The sequence below is a fragment of the Mytilus californianus genome, unplaced genomic scaffold (assembly GCF_021869535.1).
Source record: "Mytilus californianus isolate M0D057914Y unplaced genomic scaffold, xbMytCali1.0.p SCAF_1, whole genome shotgun sequence".
Lineage (NCBI taxonomy): Eukaryota > Metazoa > Mollusca > Bivalvia > Mytilida > Mytilidae > Mytilus > Mytilus californianus.
The window spans coordinates 42647357-42673027 of record NW_026262581.1 but is presented as its reverse complement, the minus strand read 5'-3'; the positions used below and the strand labels follow the sequence as shown (position 1 = coordinate 42673027).

The 25671-nt window shown below is 31.8% G+C and overlaps 1 protein-coding gene across 1 annotated transcript; it reads right to left on the bottom strand.

Moving 5' to 3' along the window:
• Window positions 1-2575: 2575 nt before the first annotated feature.
• On the bottom strand, window positions 2576-24961 carry LOC127701853 (endoglucanase E-4-like). Its single transcript, XM_052205834.1, has 14 exons — window positions 24863-24961; window positions 13452-13661; window positions 11859-12206; window positions 11054-11419; window positions 9369-9822; window positions 8801-8968; window positions 7866-8053; window positions 6396-6555; window positions 6031-6142; window positions 5418-5571; window positions 4808-4949; window positions 3945-4122; window positions 3452-3642; window positions 2576-2785 (listed from the first exon to the last, which is right to left on the bottom strand). The coding sequence occupies exons 2-14, from the start codon at window positions 13653-13655 to the stop codon at window positions 2727-2729; spliced, it is 2724 nt and encodes a 907-aa protein (XP_052061794.1). The 5' UTR covers window positions 13656-13661; window positions 24863-24961; the 3' UTR covers window positions 2576-2726.
• Window positions 24962-25671: the final 710 nt, after the last annotated feature.

The following is a 25671-nucleotide window of genomic DNA, read 5'->3' as shown; positions in this document are numbered from 1 at the left end:
GTTGTTGGTTGCTGTCTCATGCTCTATACAATCTCTTATCTTTTTATTAATATATTCATAATGAAAGTGTTCCTTCTTTAAATAAGTGGTGACCGGGGGAAAAAAAGGGGGGGGGGGGGGTATACCACTGATGAAAGGTGTTTCTTCGCATTTAGTTTTGTCCTATTTATGTCATAATTTGGTTTCTGTTCACCAACTTATTTATATTCAAGTAATATGAAATAAAGGAGTTGTGGTATGATTGGAAATTGAGATAGCTATATAATTCGTATAATATAGATAAGAAGAGGTGGTATGAGTGCCAATGAGACAACTATCCATCTAAGTCACAATGTGTAAAAAGTAAACAATTATAGGTCAAATTACGGCCAATAACACGGAGCCTTGGCTCACACCGAACAGCAACCTGTTTGTGAATTTTGGTTGGCATTTTTCTTCAATAGTCGGCATTCCTATATAAACCTACTGTCAGACTTGTTCCTTGATTCGTATGTGTCAGATTTCATGATTGAGAAGAATGATAAGAAGCGAGCGATGATTTTAACTTTACGTTCCGTATTGTTGATGTTGACGCATTGAATTGATCAAAGTTTGTTGACTATGTTGATCGAATTTGAAATTAAGGATACTACATAATGCAATAAGGTATGTTTCATATTTGCTTAACTTCTTAATATTGACAGTGATGGTCGGTTTAGACCTAGATTTTTAGACAGAAAACAAAATCAATTTTCCCATTGTCATCTTTCTGTTTCTATGCAGCAAGCGACACCTGCATGTGGAGTATATATAGCTTGTTGATAGTATGTATGCCCTGCCTTGATTTCATAGATGGAGGTTGTTGCTTACAGGAACTCTTTGAACTTATAAGGGTTCGTAATAGTAGAGTAGAAATCATCTTTTGTGAAAAGTCAATACACGCCATCATAAGTTGGTTTACCGTTTTAAAAAATACTTGGTAAAGATGACCACGGAAGCTTTCTGTAAGTCAAATTCACAATGAAATCAGCAAATGGGACTCATTAAAGGATTTTCTTGAAACAAAACGATGTGTGTCACTTTTGGAACAAGATCTTTTGTTACTATACATGTCACTATAATTTACTTACTATAACACAAGCGCATTACAATAGTTTAAACTGTCATTTCTACGGGTCCACCAACAAAATTTGAGACAGAACAACTAGGCGGAAGACAATTGTGCATTCATGTACAAAAGTCGAGACAACCTTTTCTTAAACTTGAAAAATGATAGTAAAATCTGTTAACGAATAATTGTTCTTGGTAAGAATATTTATCTTTTAAAATTATTATTTTTTTTTTAAATGAACAGACATAACTTTTCAATAGTTTTATTCACACCAACACAATCTTCCATATTGAAACTTTCCTGGACAATGCCTTGTTCGACAACATATGTACATTTCCGAAAAACGTACCATACAAATTTCTATATATGTGGCGCACTCTAAAATTGGTGTATGGAAAGAACTTTAGTGTAAGTGTGCATATAAATAATTTGGCCTTGAGCATCACCGAAAAGCGCATTGGATCCAGTAAAATTTGTACCTGGTAGACAAATTAATGACAGGGGAGTAGGAACCATTCAATTGTACATCAGAGTAAAAGTTGGGGTAAAATTTGGAATTTAAAACCGGGTCAACATATTAAATAATTTTAAAAAAATATTAAAAAATCCCCGAGTAATATATCAACAAATTGTAAATAGATCAAAGAGAAACTGTCAAAGTTATGCCTATTAACAATTAATTTTCAAATAACAAAAACTTAACACCTGACATAAGACAGCAAATGAAGAAAGGCAAATTTTGGAAAGGCACATATGCATATGGAGGAAATAAACTAGCTTTTGGAGACCTTTACCATCTCCCTTTTCGTATTTAGCAAAATCCAAAAGCTTCGAGAAATTAAACCGCCGCAGAAATCATGCAATATACCGTTGACATAATAATAACAAAAGTATTATTAGTTTTACAGCATTTTAGCGTTGGGAACAAAACGTTTTAAGCGTTATTCCTGATAGCTTCAATCTAAATAAAATACTAGTATATAGAATCGAGGCGACTTACTTTCAAATCTTTGTCTTCGAAAGTTTTTTTTTCTTCTAATGAAAAGGAAAAATAAGTTTCTGCATGTTTAGACTTAAACGCAGATGAAGACAAACTAACAAACTGGTATTTTCGCACATATGCACACAAAGAGAGCCACCGAAAGTGCTTAGTTCAATAACAAAATAGAAATAATAAAACAAAAAAAAAAAGGGACAAATTTAAGAAGACGATTAAACTTAAATGCTGCTAGATATAAACGAATCAATAACTGGTGAATGTAAATCTTATTAACAACATCATTGTAAAACCATTATATGAAGTATGAAAAGAATTACCGAGTAAATTACCCTTTTCGTCTCATTTCCTTAAAACAAATATCGATAATAAAGATTCAAAAAATCACTGTCATCTATATGTGAAACAGGTCTTTATGTGACTTTGTATATTGTTGACCAAGTGCATGTCTGTGTCAGTAAAAAGTCATAAACAAAGGAAAAAGAAAACTATATTAGAATATTTATTATTTCCATAACTTGATACTAGTTAATAGTTTCCTTGGTAGTCATTAAAAACAATTTCCATAACTAGATACTAGTTAATAGTTCCCTTGGAAGTCATTAAAAACTTGTAGCTTTCGCTTCCTCTCGGAAGTCATTAACATTTTGATGGTGGTGCTTGAGGCAGAGTTTCTTCAATGGCAAAATGAAGTAGACCTAAAATGAAACATACAAAAACATTAGATCACAAGTTAAACTTCAAAAAGTGATAATCGAAGAAGAAAAAAAAAATTAAAAAAAATCATTAAGCCTAGAATCTTTCACTGCTTTATAATCTGGCGTAGTATACGAATGAGATGCTCTCCTTCTATGTTTTAATTTTAGTTTTTTACTGAAATGATTTTTATTTACTAAACACTATTCTTCTAAACAAATTTTGGAAGAACTTATTTTCCTTTTCGAGATGGAAACAATAGTTGTAGCTTGTTTTTTAACAAGAGATGTAACTTTTACAACCTTTGGTCACGAATCATTGTGTTGATGATATTCAATGTAAATAACTGTACATGTGTACGTTTACACAAATAGATTTTTAAAAAATGAACAAGAACGCATATAAGATATAAGATTAGCATTTGTGGAATGATTAATGATAATCTGTATTCACAAAAATGATTACACTACTCCCTATGTTTTGACCAACAGTACGACAACTGGTAAAGGCAAACAGCACATGCACATTGAAATCTGGACGCAAAGTTTATCTGAATGCTCACTTTGTTGAAACAGTTACCTACACATGAAAATGTTAAAAAAGTAATCTGTTACCCTTCATACAGTTACATTTTTGATATGTGAGTTCGTAACAATTTAATTTCATACCTGCGGCGGCAGACTGAAACCCAGCGTTGTAGTCAACTGCCACCTCGTTTTTGATGTAATCGTTACGATTGTCTTCATAAAAGTCATTTTCATCAGGTCCACCAACTAGGGCACCATAAAGAATTTGTGGATTGTCAGATGGTGAATACTGTTGTGCATTATTGCAAGGTTCTGGCATATCAGGACATGAACTGAAAACATAATCATGAGAACTTATTCTTGATGAATACTTTGAAAAATCCATTCAAATGTTAATGTGATTTGTTAAGACTCGCTGACTTGATTTGTAGTATTCATTTACCCTTTTCTTTCTAATGACATTTTCTGAAATTGTGTTAATAATGTCGGCAAAGAAAAACTTAAAACATACTCAATAGTATGATGTTGGTTTCCGTTTTCCTTCTGTTTAATGACGTCTTTTTTATTTATCAACAAAATCATAACAATTTGCCAAAGCAGCCTCGTTTTGATTCATATTACAGTCAATATTTACCTGGCACGGTGATGTGGCTTCCTTGGATAATTATTACCATACCCAATCTGGTAACTCATTTTGTAATTGTTATCGCCGAGCATATAATGTATCTGTGACATGGCCCATGTTTTATATTCTTCGGCTTTGGAAAATCCTGGTGTATCAGCCGCCATTAAAGCAATAAATGCAGCATTTGCTAAAAACAAACAGTTGATTTAAATGCCGCATAAATCAAAAATTGACAGTAGGCAGTTTCAATGAAATTATTTGTCTGTTATGTTAGCGATTATTTGGTTGTCATAAATTTCGAAACTAGTACAATAAGATATCCCAAAAGAATTAGTTAACGATAACGTGCAAAGATGAGTAGAAACTTGAAGACAATAACGATGAATACTAAGTAATTAAAGAAAAAATACAAAATTTTGATAATCATATGATAGGCTGGATCTTTAGATCCAAGCTTGAATTCCTTTTTCAAGATTTGTGAACTATGATTAGATTATAAAAAGAACAGTTTTCTACGATTTTACCCCAATTATGTATTGAATTGAACAACAAATTTAAACATGCAGAATGCACATTACGCAGACTTTAGTCGAAATAAGGATCCTCATATTTATTTCTGGTCTTGATTAACATCGTGATACTGATTGAGACTCTCCACAGCTTCAAAATATCAAAACAAGAGAACATTTCTCATTATTTTCAAGCTCTCTTGCAAAACAATGCTGCTAAAGTGTCCCTTGATTTGAACCTTCCATCGCCGGTACAAACGGTTGAACAACAAATTTTACTAATTACCATTTGGTCTAAAAGCATATATCTTAAAGTAAAATGAAAATGCAGATTTGAAGAGAAATGAGAAAAATCTTAATTACCAGCATATCTATTTGATCCCCATTTCAGTCTGAATGCTAAACCACAGTTGGTATGTTTAACACTTCCACTCATAAAATCCTTAATGAAATTAACGACAGGAGTCTTGTACTTCTGGTCACCAGTTTCTTTGAAAAGTAGCAACTGCAAAAGAATTAAATATTCATGTTACATGTCAAAATATCTAATGGAAGGAAATTCCACAGATTTGGAGAGGGATTCAAATATATCACAAGTTTGAGACGGTATACATCTTGGTTTAACGCCGCTTCCTGTTAGTAGTTAACTTCTGTAGCATAATTACAGTAGTTTTTTTTTATTATAGTTTTTAAAATTGCAACCATGTCATGTTTACAAACGTCAAAAGCTTCCATTAATAAGGTTCCTCTGTTAATAATCTATATAATTCAATATTAACATTGGTCCATACCATCTTCTCTGATACATTATGTCCTTCATTCAAAACCGCAGTTTAGCATTATCTCAAATTAATTCACAGTGTTAATCAAAGTGATAGTAAATGGCTGACATAAGAGTGCGTGGTTTTTTTAGATCAGTGTTAACAATTTTGAATAGGTACATATAAATATCAATATAATAATATAAACGTACCTGACAAGCAACAATTTTTTCGTCCCAAGAAAATGCCCATCCTGCGTTTGTGGTTGCAAATCCTTCAGCGTCATTCAGATACTTTTGTTCTTTCGTTGCTTTGTATAACATTGCCGCTGAGAGACAAAGTTCGTCCTCATATCCACTATACGATCTAGAATTTAAAAAATATATACGACTTAAACCAGTTATATTTGAATGATAAGCAAAACTTCAATGCTATGCAAAATCTTTTTCTGGGAAATTCCTATATATCTTTTGTTTTTTATTTTGAAAATTTATCATTTAAGACTAAACTCTTTATTAGCTTGAAACGACCTTTTAGTCACATACGATATTTGTTTTTAGAGACGTGAATCTTACATCTAAATATATATATGATAAACGAGTAAATCGTCTTTAAGCAATTTAATGTAGTACATGTATTTAGAAAACAATGGCTAAGAACAGATAGTTGGGGGGTCTTTTTAACAATCAGTTATGATTTTTAAGTACAGATGAAGTATATACATAAAAGCTACAGATACAACTTCATCTGCTAAAAATGAATTTCCCGCTTTGATATATGTAATCTTAGTATTTATATTTGAAAATTAATTTTAAAATTACTTACGTATAAAACGGATTTGCTTCTGGTACAGAATCACTGTATTTGCCTCTGTATGTTTTCGCAAATGTATACAACGTTCTGGCCTTTGACAACAATTTAGCTGAATAAGCGGGATCTAAAAATCAAAATTTAAAAATTGTCTTTGCTTTGTCTTCTTGATATTTTGTAAGACACATAAAACAATTCCGATTAAGGAATGGTTGAATATTTCATCAACTAGAAAATTTTGAAAATTTTGTTCACGGGAAAACAGATCGCATATGGAAATAACACAAATGCGTTTTGATCTTTAATTGGTTTATTGTCATGAACATGCCGTGTGCAGGAGAAGAAAAGACAACAACTAAGCACAAGTAACAAACTATTACCTTTTGTTGCAAATGCAATCGATGCAGATGCAAATGCTGACACAGTTTCACCGGCAACATCACTGCCAGGTTTGCCGGTTGATACAGCAAATGCGTCTCTGGTATACGTCATATCTTCAGGTCGTCCCCAAAATGCATGGTCTTTATTGCCGTCTGCCACCTACAATAAATGATATAATATAAAGGAGGTATATTTGTTTGTTTCGGATTTCTTACAACACTTTCTGAGAATTTTGGATTTATGTCATTTTTTAATCTAATAAAAACAAATTAGAGTGCAAGATTGAAACAACAATCGTATGTATATCTTGAAATCACCCTCACATGTTAGAAGAGATTTGAGATGGAGTTATTTGACAGACTTAGCCCGAATGATTGTCGTCGTTATATTCCGATCACTACGTAAACTGCCAGGGAAGAGCCATGTCGGGTAGAGAAATACAATATTTTTATACAAGGAATCTTAATTATAGATATCGCACCTTTAGCTACCTAAACGTTTCTTTCAAGAAGATGTTTAAACGAAAGCAAACAAATTGTTTGTAATTAATTCTATACTAAGTCTGTAGACAGCTTTCAAACTATCACATGGAGAAAAGATGCGAAAGATAACAAAGGGACATCCAAACTCATTAGTCGAAAACAAACTGAAAAATGCCATAGCCAAAAACCAAAAACGATCAACACAAACAGCTGGACTCGGTGGCAACAAGAAAAAACAAGAATGTGTCCATAGTACACTGATGCCCCACTCGCACTATCATTTTCTATGTTCAGTGGACCGTGAAATTGGGGTCAAAACTCTAATTTGGCATTAAAATTAGAAAGATCACATCATAGGAAACATGTGTACTTAGTTTCAAGTAGATTGGACTTCAACTTCATCAAAAACTATCTTGACCAAAATCTTTAACCTGAAGCGGGACAGACGGACGAACGGACGGATTAACGAAAGAACGGACGCACAGACCGAAAAACATAATGCCCCACCAAAAAGCCCCTAGGTGGGGCATTAAAAAATTGAAACTAAGTCACTGAGGCCAGAGCTGGACTTCAAATCCATCACGATATTTCTTATAACACTTATTACTAACAAAAAAACTGAACAAAAATAGTCTTTCCAAAGAACGGAAAACAATCAAAAGGTTAAACACAAAAACAGGTATTTTATGTTCTGTTATTTATTTTTACAGCAATTTCTGCAATTTGAATTTTATATTGTCCGAGGAATAACAACGGCCATTTCAAAATGTTTTTTTGTTGTTTTTCCTGGTGTTTAAAGTGATATCACAGAGAAACATAAAATTTTCTATAAAAAATGCAAACAACCCTATTGATGCAGTAAAAGCAATGGCTTTTTCTCTCATTGGTTCAGTTGATTTCTAGAGCAAAGTTCATTAACCGGTCGTTACAAGCAATATTATAATATTGTCTGTAGATGTCCAAAAGTATAACAATTTTCTACCATACCTGACAATAATACAGATTCTTGCTTTCTGTCCAACATTTTTCTAAGTAATCCAATGGCCATTTTATTGAATCGTACATCAGTTCAAGTTGTCCAGCTGCTTTATAGGCATCTTGCCACTGACTCAGTCCCCAGGACAAAACGGTAGTCGCGCTGGCCATTGGTAAATTGAATTTTACACCATCACCAGCTGTAATAAAGGAGATAAATAATATTCAATTGACGAGGTTCAATCCTTGAATTTCTTAAAACGTTTTCCTTTATTCTTTTTGAAATTATATCTGAATATAACAGTTTCAGCATGTTTTAAGAGAGTAATTTCAAGACACGTTAAAACTGTTACTTTGGAACTGGCATGGAAAAACAACGGATGCTGTTTTAATTAAATTTGCTGTTATCAAATTATGAAATCATTTTAAATTGAAGAATTCTGTATCTCCCTCATGAAAAGCTCTTATTCCATGTACAATATTTGGCTTTACTTTTGGTCATTTTTTGGTTTATCAGCTCTTCAATGTTTGTATTATGTTTTGGATTTTCGTATATGTTGGCCCGATCTTCACTAAAGAGACAATAATTGTCTAAAACTGGTATTGTTATTGGTTTTAATGACAGTAAATCGATACCTCTATTGGCGGACTGTTAGTTCCCGAGGGTAACATAAGCCCAGTAATGAAAATACGGAAACTTGTTTTATTTAGATTTGCTGTTATAAAATTCGAAATCATTTTAATTTAAGAAATGTATCTCCCTGGTGCATAGCTCTGATTCCTTATCCATGTTTGTTTTTACTATTTTTCATTTTTGATTGAAACAGTTCTTCAACGTTTGTATTATGTTTATGATTTTTATACATTTTGACCTCGAACATCACTGAATTGTCGAAATGCGCATATGGTGCAATACAATTGATACCGTTATAATGTTAGTATCTTACCGTCATACCAGCCACCGGTTAAATCTTCGCCTGAGAGTCCTTTATCACCAAGTGCTGAGTCACCTCTGAACGGGATTCTGTTATTAGACGGAAGTTTACCTGATCTTTGAGCCTCGTAGAATAAAATGGATAATTCTAAAACTTTTCGATAGTCATATTTAGTCGCAACTGAAAATATATATAAAAGGATCGATTATAAATAACAGTTTATCTGAAAATTAATGATAGAACATTAAATATTTCTGTCAATACATGTATCTAGATACATTGTGTACGTGAGCTATACTTTAATGACTTATCAACAATCGGCTAACCTAGGGTGGATCCGCCTTTCTCAATCTTGAGGTTGAGTAGTTGTAGTTGGTGAAGTTGGTGGCCTAGTAGTAATTGTCGTCGGCCGAGTTGTGACGAATGTATCATTAAAAAAGCAAATAACAAGATGACAAGCAGCATTATATACACATAAAGTTTGATTGAAAACAGAAATTTATTTTAATCATTTTGTATTTGTCACAGCCTCATCAATACCTCTTCGATTCTTCCTTTTTATATTAATGTATTATTATACCTGACTGTTTTGTCGTGGTTGCCTCTGGTGTTGTTGTTGTTGTTGTTGATGGTGATGTCGTTGTAGTAGACCTTTGTTGAGTAGTTTGCTGTTGAGTAGTTGTAGTTGGTGAAGTTGGTGGCCTAGTAGTAATTGTCGTCGGAGATTGTGTAGTTGAAGTCAGTCTTGTTGGTGGCCTAGTAGTAATTGTAATCGGTGAAGATCGTTGTTGAGTAGTTGTAATCGGCAAAGTTGTGGTAGTTGGTTGCTCAGTTGAAGTTGTTGGTGTGGTTGGTTTTAATGTGATTGGCTCCAAATCTCCGTTATAAAGTTTGCAAATCCCGGAAGGCTCCTGTGAACTAGAGTAACGAACGTGAAACGGAAAACTAATTGAAGGTAGATTGGCGTTATGGTTGTTTTTCACTAAATACCACCGACCATCGGGGTCTGCTTGTTCTTCATGTCCAATCCATATCTGTAAAAAAAAATAACGATAGGAAAATAATAGTTGTATTAAAATAAAACAGAAACAATAAATAAAAATTGCCTGGAGCTCTATTTACCTTTGTTCAGAAACGAACTTAAGAATAAACTTGTCAAAATAAAAAAAAATATTTTCTGCTTACTCCGAACATTTCCGATTTTTATCGTTTGAATAACGTCATCTTTGTTTATAGAAAATCAAATCATTTAAATTATGCGGATCAAATTCAAACCCATCGAGGAACACTATTTAATGATGAATCTTCTTGTAAATAAATTTCTTAAACGTCAAATATTATCTTACATAAATATAAAAAAGGAAGATGTGGCATGATTGCCAATGAGACAACTTTCCACCAAATACCAAATGACATAGAAGTTAACAACTATAGGTCAATGTACAATCTTCAACAATGAGCAGAACCCATTAACAGCATTGAAATGTCTTAACTAAACATTTGTCTCCTGTTAGGAATTTAATTTGTTTTTTATGTATTTTCTTTTTGAGAAATATAGTGTTGTTGAGTCACTTTTGAGGACTTAATCGTTTATTCTAAACCTAGGTTTGCTGTTATAAATAACAGTTACTGAGCAGTCTGGTATTAAGCAGACTGAAAATATCCTACTTGGAGGCAAGCTAAGTTTCTGAGCGGTGAAAATTACCGCAGCGGATTATAACTGAATATTACCTACTAGTTTATCGTTTATTCAACGATTAGTTTAGATCAAAATGACTACTTTTGTACAAAATATATTTACTCACAGGGTCAATATCTAAATGTTTTCAAATCATACTGGAAATTGAATATTGAAATTTTCCATATTTTCATAAGCTCAAAATGCTGTATGTTGCTGTTGAAGGCATTTTAATACAAACATTGAAGTTTTACATGTTTTTGTCAAATGTTCCAGCGAGGGACGTCGCTAAACAAAATGAATTTATCTATTCCCGAAAGACAATACATTAGCGTTACTTCCAACATAATGTTGGTTTTGGTTAACGATGTCCTTCATGAGCGTATGATTTCGTGATCTGTTTAATAATAAGCCATGTTATTGTTATGACCGTAAAGCACACACATACAATTTAGGGCTATAATACTATGAATTTAAATAACAGATTGAAAGACTTGAAAATGGCCCTGTTGTGAAATAAATTCAAAGGAAATAGGCCTTATCCCTTTACTTTTGAAGTACAGCCATAAACAAATTTAAAAAGATACCTCTAAATCAGACGTGTCCTCTGTAAAAAACAACAGTATGTAAAAACTTTCGAGAGGCGTATCAATTGGTAAGTCACATGTCGCTTGCATCTTCATTTTGTTGTTGTCTTGGTAACTGTTAACTATAACCATGTTCGCTGTTGTCGTTTCTTCTGACGGTATTGTAGGGGCAGGTGTTGGACTTTGTGTAGATGGAGGTTCTGGATTGCCTCCAGTTAAAATTGCGCAGTTTCCATTTGGCATTGTGTCGGAATCAAAAGTAATTTTAAAAGTAAATTGCAATTCAGGTGGATGCGTAGTCCACTTATTTTTCAATATATACCATCGTCCATTGGAATCCTCAGAAAATGTATTTCCAATCCAATTCTATAAATAAAGAAAATGTGTACATGAAAAAAAGGAAAATAGCATGCATAACGAGAACTACAAATTACGCGATTTTAAAACATTACAAATATCTATAATTATCTCAAATCGAAATTGGTTTTAACTTGTTCATTAACTTTTGATCTCGAGCAAATATTGATGACGGTTATTCCAGTAATACGTGTTGTGCATACGGAATTAATATTATGATGAGTGCGTGTGTTTCATGTATATATCAAATGTTTATTTCGATTTTAAAACAGTTTTAAATCGCATTGATGTATACAAATGACGTTAAAACTTCTGTTTTGGGAAAAGGAAAACCATACGGATGAAGTTAACTGATGAGGGGACGTCCTCTTTTTATAATCTATAGATACAGGTACAAGGTATGCACTTAACCATTTTGGTTAGAATAACGAATAAACCAGAGACTTACTTTAATTCCAGATGTATCTTGGTCTAAGGTAATGGCAATGTAAAAATCGTTCAAAGTTTCAGCTATGGGTAAAACACATTTCCCATTCATATACATTTTTCCATCTTTTTTCCATTCGTGTCTCTCTATTATGTTTGTCGATTCAATAATTGTGGCAGGGGCTGCTGCCGTTTCCGGTTCTTCTATTGGTTCGACATTACTTGAACAAGATCCGTCCAAAGGAATGTCACCTTTTTTATATGTTAATCTGAACTGAACATCAATCGTTTGTGGCCAGTACTCGTATTTGCTTTTCAGTTGATAAGTTTTACCGTCTGCTGAGTGTTCCACGACTTTCATTACCCATAACTTCAAATAAAGATTGTAAATTTTTTTAATAATGATACAAAGTAATTCAAACGTGAACATCAGATGAATAAAAATACGTTTAAAAACAAATGAAATACAGGAAGTAGCCTGTATGGTATAAGTATAAGTATATCCGGTTACATATGATTGATTGATTGTTGTTTGCTTTACGTCCAGTGGTAAATAAATCATGCATGTTCAAGATGATCGATATTTATGAACATAAGTTTATGATATCACAATTTTTAAGCCTTCTCTTGCGTTGTTAAATAGACTACTTTGATTTCCGAACATTTAGATCACTTTCTTGCTGAGCCCGGAGTAATTAATGGTTTTATAGAAATAACTAATAAAAAACAGGTTTTGAAAAATTATAAACGAGAAAATTCTGCATTTCTTCAATAGGATTAAACTCATTTTTTCTAGAGGTTATTGATGTGTATACTGGGGCGATTAACTCACAAACTGAATAAAAGTCTGAAGGACTTTTATGTAAAGTATGTGAGTCAGCTACCCAGTTTACACACCAATAACCTCTAGAAAAAATGTGTTTAATCCTTATAATTCTTAACCCAAACATTTGCAATTTTTAATTAACAGGTACATTGGCTACTATTTACCATCAAATGCACAATTGACTTTTCGTAACTAAGGAGAAAGCCGCCATATTACTTTCTGAAATCCATTAATGTTCGATTATTGCAATAGAATCTAAAATGAAATAACACCTACCTCAAAAACTTCATTTTAATGAGATATTATTTAAATTTGAAGCGTACATTTTGTACAAGAAACGGAATAATCTTCATCTTGGGAGTTTTCATTCGTATGACGTCAAGTTTTCCAATGACGTTAATGCGCCAAGCTCATTCATGAAATTTTGCGGAATTTTATTTAATTGTAAATTCATAAATTTTCCAAGCTCTAATGCATTATTTCTTTTTATTATTCATTAGCATAGAAATAACAGTTATGTATTTGTTTTTTCAATTGCAATTTGCTTGAATCCCTTGATCCCATGATCTGTATCGCGCATGGATAGATCACAATGAAGGTTACGAAAATAGTTTCGGCAACATGGTCTATCGAAGTGTAAACCAAGGGAAAAAATGATAACGGACCAATCCAATTCAAGTATTTGTAGATATGCAAATCATATAAGAATTATTCTCTTTTATTTAATTTGTATGCAAGAAAGTTACGATTCATGTGCTGTTGCGGAAAGATTTTTGCAGTTATTCTTACCTTAATTTTTTCCGTTGGAATATTTGTATTTATAGACATTTTCCAAGCACCTTTTGTCATCTTTTCTGTTAAATTAAATGTGCAGTGTGCATGTTGTCTCGTCAAATCATCTTTTGTCCAAGTTTGCGCCTTAATCATTGGAACCGTTGCATATGTTAATGTCCATAACGTTGTAAAAGAGATCAAAATCAAAGACGAATGCATTTTTATCTGTTGAGAAAATGAGAAAAAAAATAAATAGAGGAAATGTTGAAACGAATACTGAAGAGTCTAAGTAATATACATCTATGTGTATTTACAAATATCGGAAAATTTTTACCCTTCCGGATCACATGAATGCAACAACAGTTTTTGATGGGATATTTATTAATAAATCAATATAATCTTCGAATTATAATTGTTCTTATTTTCCCTGAAAATATTATTGTTTTGTCCTACATCATTTGTCGCGCTTCAAATATAGAGTAAATTGTTGAGATGATTAGGGGCTCTGAACTAAAAACCATAGGTTTTGTTAAAGTTTTATAGTATTTAAAAAAAAAGTATTAGCCCCCAAAAAAGTAGTATTAGACAAAAAAAAAAAATTCGCCAACGGTTTTGTTTTTTAGGCTCTAGAATGAGGACTACACAAGAAAATAAAACCGGTCATTTGGAAGGTAGGACATAAAAGAATTTTGTTATAAAAATATTCAAGGTCGCCTTTTTTAAAGTTATTTTCAGTGATAAAACGGTCGTTTGTGTTGCTTTTGCTTTCTGGATGTCCAGTGACAAATATTTGAGGCAAATTCAGGACAAGAACATTTTCTTTAAAAAGTGTATCAAATCAAACGGTATATTCTGCAAAGTAGGTCGAGCCGAACGGATATATTTTGCTAGAAGACTCATCGACAGTAACATTTTACGTGGGTATAATTTTTACCCTTATATCCCCTTCTCCTTTTGACTACCACTGCATGGATAGGAAAATGAGGTATTCACCCTACACGGACGATAAAATAAGAAAAATAGGTATCACATATTTTTTTCTTAATAAACAGAAAAATAGGTAAATCATTCATATAAAGAACGTATTGGAGATGCCTGCATCCCTTTTAATACAAAATTTGTTTTTTCAACAAATCAAAACACTCTGTATCTACGTCTAAATATATATTCAAAATTATAAAAAATAATTACATATTTATATGTGATCTTGCGGCTTTCAGTAAAAGTCTATATTGGCCATAAGATGTGTTATCATGTAAATCTTTTATCGGGAATCCTAAAGACATCCAATCTATAAGAGAGATGAATTAAAACTTCAAGACAGGTGTTACGGACAAAATGAGAAAGAAGTTGAGATGCTAAGGGACAAAAAACACTTGAAAATAAACCTTTGAAAAAAACAAATAAAAAACATTAAAAATAAAATATCATCTAATCGATGATTTAAAAAGATTATTAAATATTTAAGCTATTTTTTAGACAAAGTAATTTGGAAAACAAACAAAAAATATGTTAAAAAAATAAAGTTAGTTTCCGCTTCCGAATGTTAATGCATTCTAAAGTACTCATTGAAATTAAATTGAAAATATATCTTTTCTTCAAATTCAGCTCAAAACAATGAATGACAGTTTAAGCACAACAATATAATAAAGCGTAACGAGATTGATTTGTTGGTTTTTAAACTGAAACTGAAACTCAAATTCAAATTTGTTTGGTTTGTTATAGTATTTTTTTACTTTTCTTGGTTCTATTTCAATGGAGGAATTTGTAAATATCATATTTTTTTAACTATTAACCTGTCTTTTCAAACCCGTGTTTACTTTTGAAAGATTTATATTTTGTGCATTTAAAAAAAAGGAGCAGCCCTAGTTCAACTTTAATAAGTGCCTCAACGATAAATATGTAAAAAAAATACACTACCTTTAAGAATCACCAAGTTAGTTTCAAAGTTTCTGGCTCATATCGGTCTGGTAGGTCGGTTTTTATATAGTATCTTGACGTGTTAAATCAACAAACAAGATTTAAAAAAATAATGTCAATGTAACTTATTAACGTCTGGTCAAGCAGATAATATCATTTAGGTCATGAATGACCTATACTTTATATTGTTGACATTTAATCTTTATAATAATGTTCTAATGTAAAATTTCAAGTTTTGATTTGTTAGCAAACTAAAGAAAAACAACGCGTCACAAATTTTGTTTTTTTCTTGTGTGAAGCGGAAAAAGTCAAACGTCAGCAGAATATTACAGTACATAAACCACCTTCTCAAAAATCTTTAGAATATGAAAAATATAAACATCTTTGAACAAAATTTGAACTTAATAAAATCGTTGGGATGCATGTTATATATAAAAAAAAATGTTTTATACTATGCACTTTCATAATTCTTTTAAAATTAATAGACATTTATTAATTATTGAAATAACAAGTTTTTTTTTCCACTAAATAGACTTGATGAGACAGTTCTTTTAATAAAAAGTGGAATATGGGTTTTTGTGTTGAAGGCCGTACCTTGACCTATAATGGTTTACTTTTATAAATTGTTACTTGGATGGAGAGTTGTCTCATTGGCACTCATACCACATCTTCCTATATCTATTTTATGTATCAAGGAATAAAATACTTGTGTTTGGTTGGATAATGGATGGAAACGTTTCTTTGGATTTGTGCCGATAAATGAACGAACCTGTATTATTTGGGTGCCACCCTTCCTTTATATATTTGAAATCAACCTTGTAGACTGGTTAACTGTTTAGACCAGAACCAATTTGCGCAAATTACAGTTTTGAATTATATAAGTAAAAATAAATAAATTGATAAAATTGGCGCAATTGTATGATTGTTTTATTAACCCAAATGAAACCTATAATTTTTAAAATGAAGCTGCGCAGACGTAGCATTGGCGCAAATAAGTTGAGGTGCAAATGGGTCCATTTTTGGCGCAAATAGTTATTGGCCACTTTTTAAGTCTCGAGTCTAAGAACAAATGCAAGGCGACCAACGATATTGACTATCACATAAGTGTCTTTCAATTTATTAAACTAATGTAATGAATATGTGCATCTTCTTAAGAGTTAACCAATCATTGTAATATTTTGAATAATTCTTTATTAAATACAAAACAAACACAGTTTAAGGTAAACAGGTATGTTTCAAATACAGAAGCTTTCTGTTTACTAGGTGTATTTCAAATAAATCTATAGCTTCACTCTGCCACAATAATTAATTATTAAATAATATTCACACGCAAAGACAAATCTAGTCTTTTTGGGACTTTTCAATATTTAAAAATACATGACTAATTAAGTTAGGATTTAATTTGATGTTGTCATGATATTTTTATTCAGAACTTTTGAACCTTGGAAGTAAAACGTTATACACATGATGTCTTGTTTTCATCTTACATAAACAGAAATTTTCTTTCAAAAATATTTTGGTCATAAAGCACGTCATTTAAAGTATTAATAGGCCTAACAATCAATGTTATTGAAGTAAAATCAGATTATTTTTAAATGTTATTTTAAGCCAGTGGCTATTCATTATAGATAGTGAAGGTTAAACTTTGTTTATACAAAACCTTTTCCTACTAAAATCAAGAAAAAATAACAATAATAAGGTTGGGCCATCCACTTTCCCTACTCATTCATCTTTCCAAAAGTTCCTTGATCCACTTCTATATTAAAGGTAAAATATAGAAGGGAATTTGGCGATATTCGGATTTTGATGAAAATTTGTATGCTTTGAGAATTCGTAAAAATGAATCTAAATATAGAAATATATATATATTTGTCATTTCGGAGCCTTTTATGACTATGCGGTATAGGCTTTGCTCATTGTTGAATGCCGTACGGTGACCTAATAATAGTTGTTAATTTCTGTGTCATTTGGTCTCTTGTGAAGAGTTGTCTCATTGGCAATCATACCACATCTTTTATATATGTATATATATATATATATATATTAGCGATTGGTGCTGTACTGTAATCAAAGTTATGAGTTCGAATCCCGTTGAAGGACAAAAATTTGTCAGCAGAAAAATCTAACTCAAACACTGTTGGGTTCAATTTTCAGACTTATATATATATATAAAAATTGCGGTTTTTATCCAACGCAATCATAGGTTTGAACGTTGTTTTCATTTTAGACTTGTTTATAAATATATGGATAAAAACCGCAACTGGTGACGACAGCTAAGATGTTACAACAACGATTGCGTGGAAATTCATTCCCAATAAACAGCACTGACCGATCCAAGCTAGTATAGTGCAGTTGTTTTCAATTTAGGCTTGTTTATATATTTACCCTGTATCTCAAACACACTGAGATCCAGTGGGCATATATATTGTACGGTTGTCACTTGTTTAGACTTCATTGTATGATATACTTATTTCTAGTGACTGTATAATAAATTGCATCATTATCCCATACGGTATATAAAAAAGTGTTGAGTTAGATTGCTGACAAATAAAAATATATATTGTATAAAAAATAATATAACATCTACACACGCTTAAAACACAGGTCTTATATGAAAAAGAAGATGTGGTAATATGATTGCCAAAGAGACAACTCTTCACAAGAGACCAAATTGAACCATTCAGTGTTAGAGTAAGATTTTTCTGCTGACAAATTTTTGTCCTTCAACGGGATTCGAACTCACACCTTTGATTACACTACAGCACCAATCGCTTAGCCTCATGTCCAGCGCTCTCGACCACTCGACCACATCCGTCGTTGTAAGCAGAAAAATCTAACTCTAACACTGTTGGGTTCAATTTTCAGACTTATATATATATAAGAAGATGTGATATGAGTGCAAATGAGACAACTGTCCATCCAAGTCACAATGTATAAAAAGCAAACAATTAGAGGTCAAAGTACGGCCTTCAACAAGGAGCCTTGGCTCACAGCGAACAGCAAGCTTTACAGAACCCAAAAATGACTAGTGTAAAACAGGAAAACCAACGGTCTAATCTACATATAAAAACGAGAAACACAGGCTCCTGACTTAGGACAGGTGCATAAAATATATACTGATGATGATCATCATCAACACTTGAATGTCTCTCAAACAAATATCTATCATTTTATTTGAAATAATATTAAAGAACTAAATGCTCTTGTGTTTTCGATCGATTGATGGTTATTTGCTTTACGTTCAGTGGTTAATATTTTAGGGGGCATCGGTGGTGATAACATGTCAACACTGAGGTTGTGAATTCGAATATTCCTGCACGTGTCAGGTGCGCTCGACTCCAATCTTAATGACTAGAATTGTGAGTTTACAAGGTCGGTGGTTCTCTCCGGGCACTCCGGCTTCCCACACCAATATAAACTGACCGCCACGAAATAGCACAATAGTGCCGAAAGCTGTGTGAGACACCAACCAATCAATCAATCAATAAAATATATATTTTATACATAATCAGGACGATACATGTCAATAGTAATTCCAAAAGGTTAAACTTCCTCAATGTGGGTCAGCCAAAAGAAAGTGGCATATGACAATGTTCACTTAAACCAAAATATAGGCTTGAATTTAAACTTGATCATAAATAATTTTAAAGGTCACACGAATCTATTTCAAAAGCCTTAATGCTAAAGTAAAACTTTATATAAGTATAGTTTATTATAAACTCCAAAGTCAGTACATTTGCTAAGACGTAACGATGATTTTGTCAATTTTTCGGCTTCTGGAAAACCTTGGCTGCGAACCGTTAAGTTCTAAAATAATCTGTAACCAAAAGATGATAAGGTTTATATTGAATAAAAATATTCTGGGTGTCTAGGGATTCACTATTAACCTTTTAGTTACAGAACATTTTGTATCGTTGGTCGCGCCAAAATTTTCCTAAATCTTTTAGGTCCGAAAAAAGCCAAAAAATCATCGTATTCTGACAAGATCTCCAAAATGTGCAAGTTGAAATTCACGGCCATATTTTGCCAAAATTGGACCTTGTCCTTTCGTGTTAAAGCTGGTCACCTATGATACACCAATAAAATAGGTTTCATTACAGCATCGGTCAATAATTCAAATGACTGTCAAAAGTATTTTTAAGTTATATTTTTTTATAAAATAAATGAAACCATAAGTAATAAACTTTATTCTGGAAATTTGTATGTCCCGAAAAGAAAATAAAAGATACAGAGCTGATTACATTCACGAATTATTTTATCCTAAATGAGTTTTTGAGGTTTTGAGATGTTTGCTTAATCCTGGCATTTGTTTTATATGAACGTAACGTCTGTAATAAAAAAAAATGGCGTCAGGAGCTAGTCGAAACATTTTACCAGTGTAGAAATTTTTGTGTTTTTTGGATTTCAACTGAAAGATGTCACAGCAAACACGTATATTATGTTCCCAGATGTTATTTGAAATCAATTCATCAACAAAAACAATATTTATTGATGGCAAGTAGTATGAAAAAGAAGAATAAAAGTAAACGAAAACGAAAACAAACAGGGTCGCCATTTTCAAACAAAAAGATACAGATGGCTGACAAAAAAAACTGAAAGAACTCAAACCCACATAACTCAAAGAGTAAAGAACAAAGCCCAGCTTGTTCCATACCTCAAACACCACAAACTAATCAGGAAACGAAACCAGTCACCTTTAACCAGTAATGTTTATTCTGCTGCCCACCAAACATTATATGGGACTTATCCCAGCTATCCGTTTACACCATTTCAGCCACCAGCCCCTCATACTACACCAGCTAATATGATGCAGAGTAATCATCAACAATTGCCTGCTATGCTGTCCACCATGCCACTATTAACACCATCACCATACCAATATACAAATCCAGATTTAAATAAATTTATGAGTGAAGTGACAGAAAGACTGAAAAAATTAGATATGCTATCAGACATATTACAAAGGGTTGTCTCCATGGAAACACACTGCAAGAAAATAGACTGTGAAGTTTCTAACATGAAAGAACAGATAAAGACACATACTAACAATATCATTAACCTTGATCAAGGGCTAAGTGAAATGTCAAACAGAGTACAGGACATGGGTGAACAAAATTACATTCTATTTGAAGAAAACAGACAATTAAAAGAGAAAGTAATAGAGCAACAATCAAGATCTATGAGGGAAAATTTGATATTTAAAGGTGTCCCAGATGATTACAATCCAGATGAGGACACTGAAGCAATTCTGAAAGATTTTATTAAGAGTGAAATTCAAATAGAAGAGGAAATAAACTTTCATGTTGTTCACAGACTTAAACCAAAAAAGGACAAGAGTCCAAGGGGCATAGTGGCTAAATTTGAGCGACGAAAAGACAGGAATATGGTGTAAAGCAATTCAAAAACTGAAAAACAAAAAGCAATTTGTTGTGCATGAACAGTATCCCATTGAAATCATTGAGCGGAGAAGAGAACTAGTTTCCATACTGAAGGATGCCCGAACTAAAGGACACGAGGCAGTTCTAAAGGAAGACCGATTCAGTATATAGACAAAAAAACGCTTCTTTCCTAGGACATCTAGTCAACACCCTCCACCTCCTGTAGCAATAGATCATGGTAATGGTGAATAAGACAGATGTACAAGAGGACAGAGTATTGACACTGAGAACAAAGACTCTCATAAAAACAATAAATGTGTAAAAAATGATCTTAATATATTTTTCTTAAATGAGTGTGGACTAAAATCTAAGTTGAAATTTAAAGAATTTACAGATAATATACAAAACTATGATATTTCAATATTTGTAGAAAGCAAACTTGATAATCTAGATGTGTTAGATGTTCCAAAAGATTATACATATGTAACAAAAAATAGAAATCAAAGTACTGAAGTACTGAACATCGGATGACCGCAGGTTCTTGTGGATGGTCAAAAGCACATGTCACAGAAACAGATCACATCTCTATACCTGAAACTGAGGTTAATTTACAGAGATTTTTTTTTCTTATACAAGTTCGTGCTTGGATGATGAATAAATGACAGGAAATTCAACCTCACCGTAATAATTATTATATTGTAGTGATACAAATCAGTATACCTTAGACTATTATACTAATATAATAATAGTTCCAGAGAATACACTGGTTTGTTGTTATATATTATATTAATATTACGGTTGCATGTATATATAATTTTCATCTATATGTATATCATACTATTCTACTATTATTATAGTGTAATGCAAGTGCATGGTGGACACTCTTCTGTAAAAAAAAATATCAAAGTCTTAATGGCTGTTAAAGCAATTGCTGCCATGTTAATGTTTTGTGGACTTTTATTTTTCATCCATATATATAAGAATTAAACCTGACAGGACAGGAGTGTTGACTAGTGAGAAGCAAGACGGTTTTAACTTTATATCAATATAAGACTTTAGCAGGAAATCATTTTAAATATGTTTTATATTTTACAAGGAGACAACAAGTTTACCAGGCTAAAGTTGGGGTTAATTATACATGTGCTGAAACATATAACTGAAAAAAAATCATTATGGATTATCCCCTGGTAGTGTTTGTAACTGGGCAATAATTTCTTTTATTGATTTAATTTTAACCATTTTCATAATTAATTTAAATTAACCATTCAGTTAAAACATTTCAACTTTCCAGACGCAAATGTTGAAAAACGGGACAGAAATAAAATATCTTACAAGACATAAACATGTAAAAAATAAATATATATTTCAGCTTACTAAAAATATTTTCATAGTGTTACTTTGACATCATTCCTTAAAACTAAGTCCCAAACATAATTGCTCAGTTGACATTTGTCATCCTCATGCGATACGAGATAACTATAATTCTGATGCAATCCCGAAAAGGGGGGGTCATCACAAACAAACATGACATTAAATTGTCATTATACGAACTAAAACAAACAGCTCTATGTTGCTTTGATATTTATCAATTTTCAGGAAACATGTGAAATAAATTTCAGGTCCATTTCATTATAGTGCCTAACAAGATTGCGTGAGGTAGACGAAATTGACCTTAAAACGATCGTATTGTCTTTTGATGTCCAAAAATAGGCAGATCGGACATATAAGGACTTTATCTAATGACTACATAAATTTGGGATTTATTTTATTATAATATTCTAATGAAACTGAAAATTGTATTTTTTTTTAGGATAAACAACAATTTTACCTGGCGTAGCCGTTCATAAATGTTTTTCTGCATTTATCTTCGAAAAATGGCGTATTTAATGGAATAGAACGTTAATACAGTAAACTTTCTCTTTTTTCTCCGCAATAGGCTATCAAAAATAATTTATCTAATGTGTATGTGGAAAATTATGTGAAAAGATAAAAAGTGGCAATTGTTACCTTTCATACCTTAAGTTTCGTTCATCTGATTCTGACCAATGCTTATATACTAAATATCTATTTATATGCCGCTATTATTGTTGTTGTTACCAATTATGTAAATCAATTGTATCTGATTTTATGCCCTTTATGGGCCCTGTAATTTGGGAAATAAAAAAAAAATCTATTCATTGATAAAACGTAATATGGACTGGTCCAGTGTCCAGTTTGCAGGTCATTTAATTTTTTGTACACATTCATGCACGCTCTGATTTAATCAATATACTCGTACGAAAAAGCATGAACAGTTTGAAGGTAATCTAATAGTAACTTAATATGGGAATTATGATTCCTATTTTCAAAAATAAAATAGATCCTAGTGCATACAGGGGTATAACTCTTAACTCCTGCCTTAGTAAAACATTTACTGCCGTATTAAATTGTAGATTAAACACATTATCAGAGGAAATCGAATTAATTTCTGAGGCCCAAGGCTTCTCAACTGTAGACAATATATTCATTTCACATGCCCTTATATCATTATATTTTTCTGCTGGAAAAAAACTGTTTTGTTCGTTTGTAGATTTTAAAAGTGCTTTTGATACAGTCTGGCGAATGGGACTGTGGCAAAAATTACAGAAATCAAATATTCAGGGTAAAATTTTTAAAGTTATATGTAATATGTATCAAAATATTAAAACATGTATAAGGAAAGGAGACGAAGTTTCAGCGTTTTTCAGTTGTGATGTAGGAGTAAAACAGGGAGAGAATTTGTCTCCTTTCCTCTTCTCTTTATTTTTAAATGACCTTGAAAGCTTCTTGTTAGACAATAATGTCGATTGTCTACAAAAGGTCTATGCAAAATGTGAAGAAGAATTGTCTTGTTTCCTTAAACTCCTAATTATCTTGTATGCAGACGATACTTTACTACTGTCTGAAACAGAAGAAGGTCTTCAACAGGCTTTGGTATCTTTTGAACAATATTGTAATTTATGGAAACTTCGTATTAATACAAACAAGACAAAAATTGTAATATTTAGTAAGAGAAAATTTAAACCAAAAATTGTATTTAACATTTATGGTGAAAATATTGATGTACAAGATTCATATTCATATCTTGGTGTTATGTTCAATTATAATGGTATTTTGTACTGCAAAAAAGAAATTATTGGATCAGGCAAATAAAGCATTGTATGCCTTATTGCAGAAAACAAGAAATATGTCAATTCCATTAGATTTGCAATTAAAATTGTTTGATTCACTTATTACTCCAATTCTTGACTACTCAAGTGAAGTATGGGGATTTGAAAATAAACAGGGTATAGAAAAAATACACTTGCAATTTTGTAAGAGAATTCTCAATTTAAGAAACAATACTCCTAGTTATATGGTATATGGAGAACTGGGACGTCCTCCAATGGAAGTTGTCATTAAATTGAGAATGGCTTTTTTTTGGAACAACCTTTTATCCAGTAGTAACAAAATATCTAGTATTTTGTATAGACTTATGTATAAACTTCACGAGAGTAACCAAGTTTAAACTTCACGAGAGTAACCAAGGACATTTTAAATGGGTTGCTTATGTTAAATCTATTTTTGATGAAACAGGGCTTATTTTTATATGGAATGATCAAATGCATATGGATAACATTGTTCTCAAGTCTATTCTAAAACAGAATTTGACTGATCAATTTATTCAAAACTGGTTTTTGCAAATAAATAACTCATCTAGGGGGGAATTTTATGGACTTTTTAAACATGAATTTAAACTTGAACCGTATCTACTTAGATTGGCTCTATCCGATAGAATATATATGTGTAAATTGAGATGTTCAAATTTAAAATTTCCCATAGAGACAGGAAGATGGGCAAAGATCCCTAAACATAATAGAATATGTCATTTATGTAAAAATAACATTGGTAATGAATATCATTATATGTTTACTTGTACATATTCACAAATAGTGGATCTGCGCAAAAAATGTATTCCACCTTATTACAATACAAATCCATCAGAGATCAAGATGATTGGAATGCTGTCAAACTGCAATGTAAAGTTATATCGTAATATTTGCAGATATATCAAAAACATTATCAAGTATTTATAATTATTCACTTACTAATACCTATTTAAATACTCACAAATTCATGACATTGTGTTAAATCCAAATGACAGATATACTTTAAACTGACTGTATTGTATACAAATGAAAGTGCCACGAGAATCACGTGATTGTTAAATGTGTGTTACATTGTAGCTCCTGTTGTCGTACATGTAATGTTTTTTCATAATTGTATTAAAACTACTGTATAGATATTTCGTTTATTTATATATGTATGTATGTATGTATGTATATTGACCTCTTGTACACTGTTGTGTCTGAGGATAATAAAACTTTGAATCTTGAATCTTGAATCTTGGTATTTCAAATAATCATTTCGTCATACACGATCCTTATACATGTGCGTTAAATGTAAAATAATTTTACGTAATTTAAGGAACATGGAAAATTTTCGTAAGAAACCAACGAAATAGACTGTTTTTTAACCGAGCAGTCGTCATTTGACAGCGGTGTTAATTATTCAACGTCTTGCTTGCTAATAGGTAAACTATTGCAGAATATTGTTAACCTCACAACGTAAAATTGTTTGTTTGTGTTGTTATTTGTAATTTGTTCAATATTTTGATTAAAACGAGAGACAATATTCATTATCTTACAATGTGTTTCTTTCGTGCAAGTATTTTATGTAGTAATTCAACCATCGTACCTCAATGTATCCCGTACAAGTAGGTCTTTAAATCAGTTGGCGGTATCTTCCCGGAGCATATTAAAAAATGAATATGAAAAACAATACGATGCCTTAATTTGCTCTCAATATAATGTGACCATGGATTGAGTCGTGGTCATGAGTACTAAAAATATCAAAGTTGTATTGCTTTTGGAAATTAA

What these genes read in the sequence shown, in the direction of transcription:
- LOC127701853 (XM_052205834.1), bottom strand. Translation starts at nt 13,655, where the DNA reads ATGCATTCGTCTTTGATTTTGATCTCTTTTACAACGTTATGGACATTA. An exon ending in AACCACGACAAAACAGTCAG is followed by an intron (nt 8,969 to 9,368) that starts GTATAATAATAC and finishes ATATATTTTCAG; the next exon opens with TTGCGACTAAATATGACTAT. An exon ending in GAAGCAAATCCGTTTTATAC is followed by an intron (nt 5,572 to 6,030) that starts GTAAGTAATTTT and finishes TTTAAATTCTAG; the next exon opens with ATCGTATAGTGGATATGAGG.